Genomic DNA, 10,965 nt, shown 5'->3' with positions numbered 1-10,965 from the left:
TATTTGTAGCTTATCGGGGATATCAATAAATAAGTTTTCCTTCATTTCAACGTATTGTGTTAAATACACCAAAGCCTTCTTCGCTAAGTTCTTTGAATTTTCTTTTGTTAAAGCTTGTATGTTGAAGCTTTCTGAGTGGAGCATGTAGGTTGGGGTAGTGTTCTCTTAATTTCCCGAATGAGGAAAACTTCTCGGTTGGAGACTTGGAAAATCCAAGTCACTGAGTGGGATCGGCTATATGAATCTTAGAACGCCATTGTGCTCGATCCTGTGTCATGTCCTTCGTTAGATCCAAGTACTCTAAGTCTTTTCTTAGAGTCTCTTCCAAAGTTTTCCTAGGTCTTCCTCTACCCCTTCGGCCCTGCACCTCTGTCCCATAGTCGCATCTTCTAATCGGAACGTCAGTAGGCCTTCTTTGCACATGTCCAAACCACCGTAACCGATTTTCTCTCATCTTTCCTTCAATTTCGGCTACTCCTACTTTACCCCGGATATCCTCATTCCTAATCTTATCCTTTCTCGTGTGCCCACACATCCAACGAAGCATCCTCATCTCCGCTACACCCATTTTGTGTACGTGTTGATGTTTCACCGCCCAACATTCTGTGCCATACAGCATCGCCGGCCTTATTGCCGTCCTATAAAATTTTCCCTTGAGCTTCAGTGGCATACGGCGGTCACACAACACGCCGGATGCACTCTTCCACTTCATCCATCCAGCTTGTATTCTATGGTTGAGATCTCCATCTAATTCTCCGTTCTTTTGCAAGATAGATCCTAGGTAACGAAAACGGTCGCTCTTTGGTATTTCTTGATCTCCGATCCTCACCCCTAACTCGTTTTGGCCTCCATTTGCACTGAACTTGCACTCCATATATTCTGTCTTTGATCGGCTTAGGCGAAGACCTTTAGATTCCAACACTTCTCTCCAAAGGTTAAGCTTTGCATTTACCCCTTCCTGAGTTTCATCTATCAACACTATATCGTCTGCGAAAAGCATACACCAAGGAATATCATCTTGAATATGTCGTGTTAACTCATCCATTACCAACGCAAAAAGGTAAGGACTTAAGGATGAGCCTTGATGTAATCCTACAGTTATGGGAAAGCTTTCGGTTTGTCCTTCATGAGTTCTTACGGCAGTCTTTGCTCCTTCATACATATCCTTTATAGCTTGGATATATGCTACTCGTACTCCTTTCTTCTCTAAAATCCTCCAAAGAATGTCTCTTGGGACCCTATCATACGCTTTTTCCAAATCTATAAAGACCATGTGTAAATCCTTTTTCCCATCTCTATATCTTTCCATCAATCTTCGTAAGAGATAGATTGCCTCCATGGTTGAGCGCCCTGGCATGAACCCGAATTGGTTGTCCGAAACCCGTGTCTCTTGCCTTAATCTATGCTCAATAACTCTCTCCCAGAGCTTCATTGTATGACTCATTAGCTTAATACCCCTATAGTTCATGCAATTTTGTACGTCGCCCTTATTCTTGTAGATAGGCACCAAAGTGCTCATTCGCCACTCATTTGGCATCTTCTTCGTTTTCAAAATCCTATTGAAAAGATCAGTGAGCCATGTTATACCTGTCTCTCCCAAAAGTTTCCACACTTCGATTGGTATATCGTCTGGGCCTATTGCTTTTTTATGCTTCATCTTCTTCAAAGCTACAACCACTTCTTCCTTCCGGATTCGACGATAAAAAGAGTAGTTTCTACACTCTTCTGAGTTACTCAACTCCCCTAAAGAAGCACTCATTTCATGTCCTTCATTGAAAAGATTATGAAAATAACCTCTCCATCTGTCTTTAACCGCGTTCTCTGTAGCAAGAACCTTTCCATCCTCATCCTTGATGCACCTCACTTGGTTTAGGTCCCTTGTCTTCTTTTCCCTTGCTCTAGATAGTTTATAGATATCCAACTCTCCTTCTTTGGTATCTAGTCGTTTATACATATCGTCGTAAGCCGCTAACTTAGCTTCTCTGACAGCTTTCTTCGCCTCTTGCTTCGCTTTTCTATACCTTTCACCATTTTCATCAGTCCTCTCCTTGTATAAGGCTTTACAACATTCCTTCTTAGCCTTCACCTTTGTTTGTACCTCCTCATTCCACCACCAAGATTCCTTTTGGTGTGGGGCAAAGCCCTTGGACTCTCCTAATACCTCTTTTGCTACTTTTCGGATACAACTAGCCATGGAATCCCACATTTGGCTAGCTTCCCCCTCTCTATCCCACACACATTGGGTGATTACCTTCTCTTTGAAAATGGCTTGTTTTTCTTCTTTTAGATTCCACCATCTAGTCCTTGGGCACTTCCAAGTCTTGTTCTTTTGTCTTACTCTTTTGATATGTACATCCATCACCAACAAGCGATGTTGATTAGCCACGCTCTCTCCTGGTATAACTTTGCAATCCTTACAAGTTATACGATCCCCTTTCCTCATTAGAAGAAAATCTATTTGTGTTTTTGACGACCCACTCTTGTAGGTGATCACATGTTCTTCTCTCTTCTTAAAGAAGGTGTTGGCTAAGAAGAGATCATATGCCATTGCAAAATCCAAGATAGCTTCCCCATCCTCGTTTCTCTCCCCAAAACCATGGCCACCATGAAAACCTCCATAGTTGCCTGTCTCCCTGCCCACGTGTCCATTTAAATCTCCTCCTATAAATAACTTCTCCGTCTGAGCAATTCCTTGCACCAAGTCTCCAAGATCTTCCCAAAATTTCTCCTTCGAACTCGTATCCAACCCTACTTGAGGTGCGTACGCACTAATCACATTGATAAGTTCTTGTCCAATTACAATCTTGATTGTCATGATTCTATCTCCTACCCTCTTGACATCTACAACATCTTGTACCAAGGTCTTGTCCACGATGATGCCAACACCGTTTCTCGTTCTATTTGTGCCCGAATACCAAAGTTTAAACCCTGAGTTTTCTAGATCATTTGCCTTACTACCAACCCACTTAGTTTCTTGTAGGCACATAATATTTATCCTTCTCCTCACCATAACTTCCACTACTTCCATAGATTTTCCCGTTAAGGTTCCTATATTCCACGTTCCTAAACGCATTTTGCTCTCTTGAACTCTACCCTTCTGTCCTAGCTTCTTCACCCTCCCCCGTCTAATAGGATCAAAGTACTTCTTTTGTGTGTCCCGGGTAAAGTTGATAGGAGCATATGCTCCCAAACAACTTTGAGTGGAGTCGTTCGAAAAGAAGTTTCTATGGCCCCCTTGCTCATTTAACACTGCATCCGGGTGCCGATGGAGATACAGCGACCCTTGCTCACTTATCACTGTGCTCAGGCCACACAGCGCGCCACTTACGGGTGACGCCCTAGCTTTAGCGCGATTTTGTTCTGGATTCATTTTCATAAGGATTCGACGTGATCATGGAGTGCCGGCTGTCGACTACCTGACGCCCTCCCCCTCCTCCTTTATCCGGGCTTGGGACCGGCCATGTAAGACATAGGCCATAAGCAAACCAATCAACAGACTATCCAATATTTGCAAGAGCAAACAATAATTCATATAAAAAATGATGTTCTAATTATCATAGCAACATAAAAAAGTTATGGTCAAAATCAACATGTAGTCAACATACCACATGATTTACTTGAATTACTACAGCTCAACCAGATGGATATCTTAAAGAAAATATTACCCTTTAACCAAATGCACTGGCAGGGTTACTTCCGTCTTACGATAAATAAAGCTTATCTTGGGGGTGGTGGTGGCATGTGGGATTTTGCCATTCCAACCCATGCAACAATGCCAACAGCAAGGATAACCCATCCAAATATGTCATACTTCAGATCACTGCTCTTCTTGGTCTTGGAACTCTGGGATAAATAAACAATTTAATTAGAAGTTCCTAAGAGAAGACTGAAACATTCTTGCATCTACACACTGAGAAATGTAAACTATCCTAAGGAAACTTATACATGCACTAATAAATATGTCTTCAAGCTAGTTTCAAAATAGGGAAAAGATGCTACAAGTAACCGAAACTAAATAAAAATAATAAAATTATAGTGATATTATGTGCTCATTCATGTGTGCTATCTATAGTTAGACACAATTTATCCTTGCCCTTTGTGTGTGTGTGTGTGATTCTAACCCTGACCACATCCAGTCAAAATTGAAAGCCATGTGCCATGCTCCGTAACCTTTATGCCTTTTATGGTAGCAGTAACGTATTCATATCACGAGAATACAGTATGACATAACTGAATTAACAAAAAAATCCAACAGTAGTTTGGGTATTTATAATTTGTTAACCAATCAGATCCCATATGACTGGTGACAAGGCAAATAAAGTGTAATTTGATACAAAAAGAAGAGTAATATACTTGTCAATCACACTTCTAAATGGGGCAGCAGTGTTAACCGACGGGTACTATTTGAACCACTAATTTGTGTAACGTATGTAGACTTCAACCATTCTATAACATATACATATCTGGAAGCCTGATAGTTCGCAATCAACCAGAAATATACATATTACAACCTTTAAATAGAATTGTAGTAGTAATTGAGCATGCAGGTTCCTAACCAAATAATAAGTTGAATGACAATATAAGAGAGTTGTTAAACATCTCAATACAAGGAAATTTAATATCAATGATTCAATATCAATTACATGACGGACAGCTAAAAACCAAACACAAAAACATTTGCGACAAACAACATGTTGATGTTGGAACATATTGCACTTAGAATAAAGAAATAAATTGAGAATCTAACCTTTGTACTGGATGATGAAGGAGCAGGTCCCCCACCCAGAGTTTGCTGACCCAACGGTCCCAGTCCATGCTTATGGATCTCCATATGCAATTCTGGTGCCTATGGATACATGATCAACAATTACCCTTGTTGCACTTGCAATGTAAATTCAATACATAATAATGTGTATTAAACCAACTATGACAACAATCTCCTAAAGTAATTTGTTGGTACTCAGCTGGATAGAAGGTCCTAAAGTTATCAAATTTACAAAACATGATTGCTTCTGCCCAGCCATATACCCATAACCAATTAGAATATATATATTTTTAAAGTGAAATGAAACTTCTGCCCAGCCATACCCGTAACCAACTAAATAGATCCACGTACGGGTGCAATTTAGCATCCATGACCCTTTCTAAACATTGTCATAGCCCAAAGCGAACCATTTATGAATAGTTTTAAAGTTTGAATTATCATAAGTCTACAAAGCCCCCTCCTTTTTAACTTTATTACCTACTAAATTCGTCATGCCATTGTATTACATACTAGGCCACCAAATATTTGAACATTCCAATCAACCACAATATTAACATTAAATTCAAGTATCTCTAAGGTAGCCAAGCAATCTCCGAGGTCAATCTACGAAAGTTACACAATACATTACTATAAATCACTAACAGAATAACCTGCCAAGTGGAATAACAATAGCAATACCTTAGATGTAACTTCTAAGGACTTCTGATAAAGCTCGTTACCGGGGTCCTACAAAATCAAACTCGCTGTCAATACTCTCTCTGATTCTAGAATGCTCAAGTATAATATAATATAAAAACTCGGATATCCAATATATAACCTCATCGGCCGCCCTCTGGAAAAACTCAGTGGCCTTATCGAAATAAGGCCTTGCCTCGTCGAGATCAGGGGTCAGAAATGCAAAAGAGGTGTGGGCATTTCCTAGGCACCACAGAGCATCGTGCTTCGTGGGATTTATCTGCAAAGCCTCCTCCAGCTTCGAGATGCAATCTAACCAAAATTTCACGTTCAATTGAATCCTCATTACAGAACACAAATTGCAATCGAAAATTGAAAATTGAATGGGAAAAAAAAACACCATAACAACTAATAATTAGGGTTTATGAAAACAAAATAATAAAAAAATTACCAGTAATCATGCTCTTCGAATCCGCAATGCTCTGAAACTGCGACAGTTCAAGCAGCGCTCCTCCCCATTTCGTCAAATTCTGCGGTAAAAAACACCACGGTTAATCCAAGCCGGGTGAAAATTGAGAGAGAGAGAGAGAGAGAGTCCGAACATCGGCGTCGAGAGGGTTCTTGGCGTAGTTAACTTCGGCGGTTTTGCGTGTGTGCTCGAAGAGCAAGAGGCGATCGAAGTCTTCCTGGGAGAACTGCATGGCGGCTGACGGCGATTTTTGGTGCAAAATAGGTTAGTATGACTCACTCTCTGGCTCAGAGCAGGGAGTTAGGGTTTGTACGTTTTTTTGGGAAGGGAGGAGGAAGAATAGTACACAGCTTTGAGCTTGCTTGAGCGCGACAAACCACGGCAGGATTTCGTGGTTGACACGTGTGCTATCTACCACTTGGCCCGGTTCACGTGACCGGTCTTACAACTCGTTTGAAAATACTTTTAAATGACTAAAATCAATTTTTAGGGTTGATTCGGATCGGGATCCCTCATTTCTCGAAATTCAGGATTCTCGAAAGTGTTTCAGGATTTTCGGCTCACTTCAGGATTGGACCTTGAAGCCCAAAATGTTGGGTTTTTTAAACTTTTTACAATTTTAAGCTGTTTAACAAGTAAGCCCATCAATTTTTCAGAAAAAAAAGAAAAGAAAAAAGGAACAATTGTAGGCTTGCAGGTTGCAACCCACTGCCTACACGCACAGCCCACTTGTTTCAGACTTTCAGTTTCACAATTTCACCACAATATCACATAAAGTTTCACAATATCACAATTTTAGTTTCACAATACCACCACCTGTTACAATTTTCATACCAAGGAAGCAACAACTAACAAGTTAAACTTAAATTGTCTACCAAACTAGTTAATTAAAAGTGCGTGCAACCAAAATGAAATAAGTTAAGTTTTACAAACCAAACTTCCAAATGAATTTAGATTAAGTTACAAACCAAAAACAAAACATAGTTTATAAGCAAGAAAGTACATGCAACCAAAACGAATCTTAAGTAAGTTCATTCCTTTTAGCCCTTTCGGCCCCTTCTCCTTGTTGATGAATGACCCGTTGCCGTTGATGGTGAACCCCTTCCTCTTGTTGATAATTGAACCCTCCTTTGTGTTGGTGTAGATGCTTTTGAAATGGGTGGTCGCGGAGGTAGTGATGGGCGGCGTTGAACTTGAGGTGGTGGAGGATGTGGCATTTCAATTTGTGTGGGATTCTCCTCACCTCCGATATTAGGCAACTCTAAAACGATAAAAACAATAAAACACAAAATATATTTAGAAAGTGAATGCATAAATTATAAAACTAAGAAAATAAAAACATGAAATCAAATACTTCACTTACCCTTATCCAAGACTTCAAGTTCCTTGTAGAACATGAGGTCGTCAATTGTAGGCTCCTTGTAGAAGGACATTTCATTCCCCCTTAGCCAATCACTTGTATACACCAAAGCCTCAACTGTTCTCGGTGTTAGGGAAGGAAGGTGAAGAAAAAAAAAATTCCCACGGAAAGGGTAAGTTCTCGTTGACCACGGCCTACAGGAACCGGGGCCGAGCTGACTGATGATAGCCTTTTTAGCCTTTTTCGCGGAGAATCTTTCCTTTCGTCCTTCTGGCAAGGGTTCCCCCGCTCTTGAAGGATTGGATTTGGTGGAATCATTTGGGTTTAAAAAAGTACATCCCAACATACCTCCCCCTTTAGATATATAAAAAAGTCCCGCATTAGATATATATAATATTATCAAAAAAGCCCCGAGAAGTACATCCTTATATGTAGGCGATTCTCCCCGGAAATTCCCATAGCATGTGCTCTTTACAATGAGAAAGTTGATGCAGATCCTAACTCATGGTGTTAAAGAGTGATCTATAAAGATCCTGGGTACGGCAACGGAAGATACCGAAATTTAGGAACTCAGTACAAAAGCCCTCAGGGATCAACGCATTATATAAAATAAAACTGAAAGCCTGTTTGTACTTTTTATCTAGATTTAAGACGGTGTTCAGCTTCGCGTGCACACAAAGAAAGCTATTGGTAAACAATCTCAGGCACATCCCTAAGACGGGGTCTATTTGGTGATTTAGGGTCAATGTTAAGCCCTAGGGAGGTTATTCAAGATTATGGTGGAATCTGAATAATACAGCAACAGTGTATCTAGGTACCAAATCCCATATAGAGATTACCGAGGTCGAGAATGTCCGGTAGTCGGCTCTGCTAGTGGAGGGTCTAGCATCCGGTGGAAGCTATAAATATTTCAGTCTCCAATGAAATTGTTTACCGCATTAAAGTATGAAAAAGTTAAGTTCGATAAGGGGAAATTTAGATTTATTTGTAAGTATTCTACGTATAATAAGGAGGATATTCTTGAAATATTTTGGAATAATGTATACAAAGAAATCAAAACTGAAAAGAAATCTTGCAATATTCATAGTAATATAAGTACCCCCCTTGAGTATCAGCTAATGTTGAAGGTGAAACAACCTTAGATTCCCAAGGTAACGTCGTAGAAATCATGGGTATATTTAATTTAAGAGGGAGTAGGGATAAGTTGAAATTGAACAACGCATAACAATATGCCGTTTTATAATAATTATTACCTTTTATCTTTGGTGCTTCATCAATTTTCATATTTTCATAAGAGATCAAACCTCTCATACACAATAAGTCTAACAAGTGTTTACCAATAACATAATTTCTTTTTATCGTATTATTAACATCTTTTTTATAAACTTTGTTATATCTAGTTTCTATCAATACAACTGATTGGATCTGTTCAAGCAGAGTAGCAACCTTAACAACCGAAAAATTATCTAAATGGTTGAATACTTTCCCTAGTACATTCAGAAGTATTGCTTCTAGTGTATATTGACCTAAGTCATTAATCAAAATAAAATCTTTTTCGGATAGATTTTGACTCTTTAGAAATTCCTTTGCAGTTATCTTTTCCTTATCAATTAATTTACGCATCAACTCGGGATAGTGCTTATAAAGACTTTGATAATCGCAATTTAAAGTAATATTTTCAATTTCAGTCTGTAAATTTACCAAAGTGAGGATCTACAATTTTTCCACCAAGACTAAAAGCATTCTCACTAGCAACGGTGCTACTAGGAAGAGTAAAAATATCTTTAGCAACCTTACTAAGAGTTTGATATGTTCCACAATTGACTTTCCACCAATCCAAAATATTGAAACCCTCATATGTTAAGCTTTGGTGAGATCATTGAAATACATATCCACTTCATTGGATATCTCGTTTTGTTAGGCCGCCACTCTTTTTTTATGGATCTTCCTTTGCATTCTTGTAGCAACATCATCATCTTCCAACCCCGAAGAATCATCTACCACGACAATTGGCCTTTGATCCACGGTAACACTATTACTACTAGAAACCTCTGCCTCCTTATACGTCTTAAACAAATCTGTCAAGTTTTTTTTAATACTTGTCTTCACATCCAAGATTGCCTCACATGAATAGCGGAGTTCCTCTAGGCTTGCCTCCAACATTTCAAACTTGTACATCAGGTCGAGTGCTTGGGCTATAAAGAGTATATGGTTAACCTTTTCATTGTCCCCCCAATACTTGTCAAACTTAAGATTCATGGAAGTTGCCACACTTTGCAAAGTGGATTAGAGGAATTGCAAATCTTTTCTTCTATCTCCACTTGCTATGCAATCACCGTGTCAAGTATTAAGTTTGAAGTTGGAGTTAGGGTTGCACTAAGTGTCAAGGTGGCATCATAAAACCTTTTAAGAAAGTGAGCAAAACTAACCACCCTCTCCTAATCTTCGACCACCGGAGGACCCACCCGTTTCACCTTGGTTGTGACCCCATTAATCTCTTTAGATACCTCCTCTTGAAAAGTAAGAGATGAAAGTGTTGCACTCATCCGCCATCCTTGAGAACACTTGCTTAAATTTGAAGGCACTATTGAGCATTTCATAGGTGGCATTCCACCTTGTGACAATTAAAAGGAATATTCGACATCTTATCAAATCTCATAAAGACGTAATACTCCCTAAAAGTCTCCCACCTCGCAGGGGATGAGTGTATGAATTTGACACAATTCCTTATCCCTTCAATCTCACGACTAAATTCTGTCATTCCATCTTTAACTATCAAATTGAGGATGTGGCAAGCACACCTCATGCGTAAGTGAGCCTCGTCAAGTACAAGAGTACCATTGGACTTAAGCCTTCTCTTTATGTATGCAATAGTGATGTCATTGGCACTAGCAATGTCAACGGTAATGCTAAATACCTTGTCTATGCCCCAATTATTCAAGCATACCTTTAGACACCTCCCAATATCATCACCCTTGTGAGATGTAATTTGAACAAAATTTAGGATCCTCTTATATAAAGTCCAATCATTGTCCAAAAAATGTGCCATCACCACCATGTAATTAATATTTTGGATTGAGGTGTAAGTATCGATAGTGATATTCACCCTCAAACCATCAACCACCCTCTTGATTTTTTCCTTCTTTGTAAAATACAATTCCAAAACCACCGCCGCCACCTTGTGCCTATTTGGAAGCTTGTACTTTGGATTCAAGTCATGGATCCAATCTCTAAAGTCCTCTTGATCAACCGCCCTAAAAGGCATCTCCGTTTTTATTATCCACTTCACACATTTCATATTAAGTCTTTTTTTATTGAAAGTGTGAGCAACAACTTAACCCCTTATCACCCATTGTGACAACAATGGTTGTTTCGAATTCGGTGCCTCGTAAAAACTAGAATCTGGGCATTTCTTCAAATGATTAAGAATACCTTTTGTCCCATGTCTAGAAGACTTCGCCGACACTTGCATTTTGCAATGACTGCACTCTGCCATAACCGTTGTAATTCCAAATTCATCGGTCACATTTACCTTAGTGGCATCATTCCAAGCTAGACTTGGCCCCTTAGTCCTATTACTTTTTTTCCGTTGACCCACCCTACTTGCTAATGTGGCCACCGAAAGCATCTGCCGCTTGTCCAATTCAACATTATCCTCCTCACCTTCTTTTTCCTTTATTTCTTCATCTATTTCTT

At 39.4% G+C, this 10,965-nt stretch overlaps 1 protein-coding gene across 1 annotated transcript; it reads right to left on the bottom strand.

The window, feature by feature from the left end:
• Positions 1-3,507: 3,507 nt before the first annotated feature.
• On the bottom strand, positions 3,508-6,347 carry LOC103416576 (mitochondrial import receptor subunit TOM20-like). The gene is made up of 6 exons (XM_008354821.4): positions 6,043-6,347; positions 5,892-5,970; positions 5,583-5,752; positions 5,444-5,491; positions 4,748-4,846; positions 3,508-3,843 (listed from the first exon to the last, which is right to left on the bottom strand). Exons 1-6 carry the CDS (start codon positions 6,139-6,141, stop codon positions 3,718-3,720), a joined length of 621 nt encoding a protein of 206 aa, XP_008353043.3. The 5' UTR covers positions 6,142-6,347; the 3' UTR covers positions 3,508-3,717.
• Positions 6,348-10,965: the final 4,618 nt, after the last annotated feature.

The sequence above is a fragment of the Malus domestica genome, chromosome 16 (assembly GCF_042453785.1).
Source record: "Malus domestica chromosome 16, GDT2T_hap1".
Taxonomy (NCBI): domain Eukaryota; kingdom Viridiplantae; phylum Streptophyta; class Magnoliopsida; order Rosales; family Rosaceae; genus Malus; species Malus domestica.
This window is presented reverse-complemented; position numbering and strand designations above follow the sequence as displayed.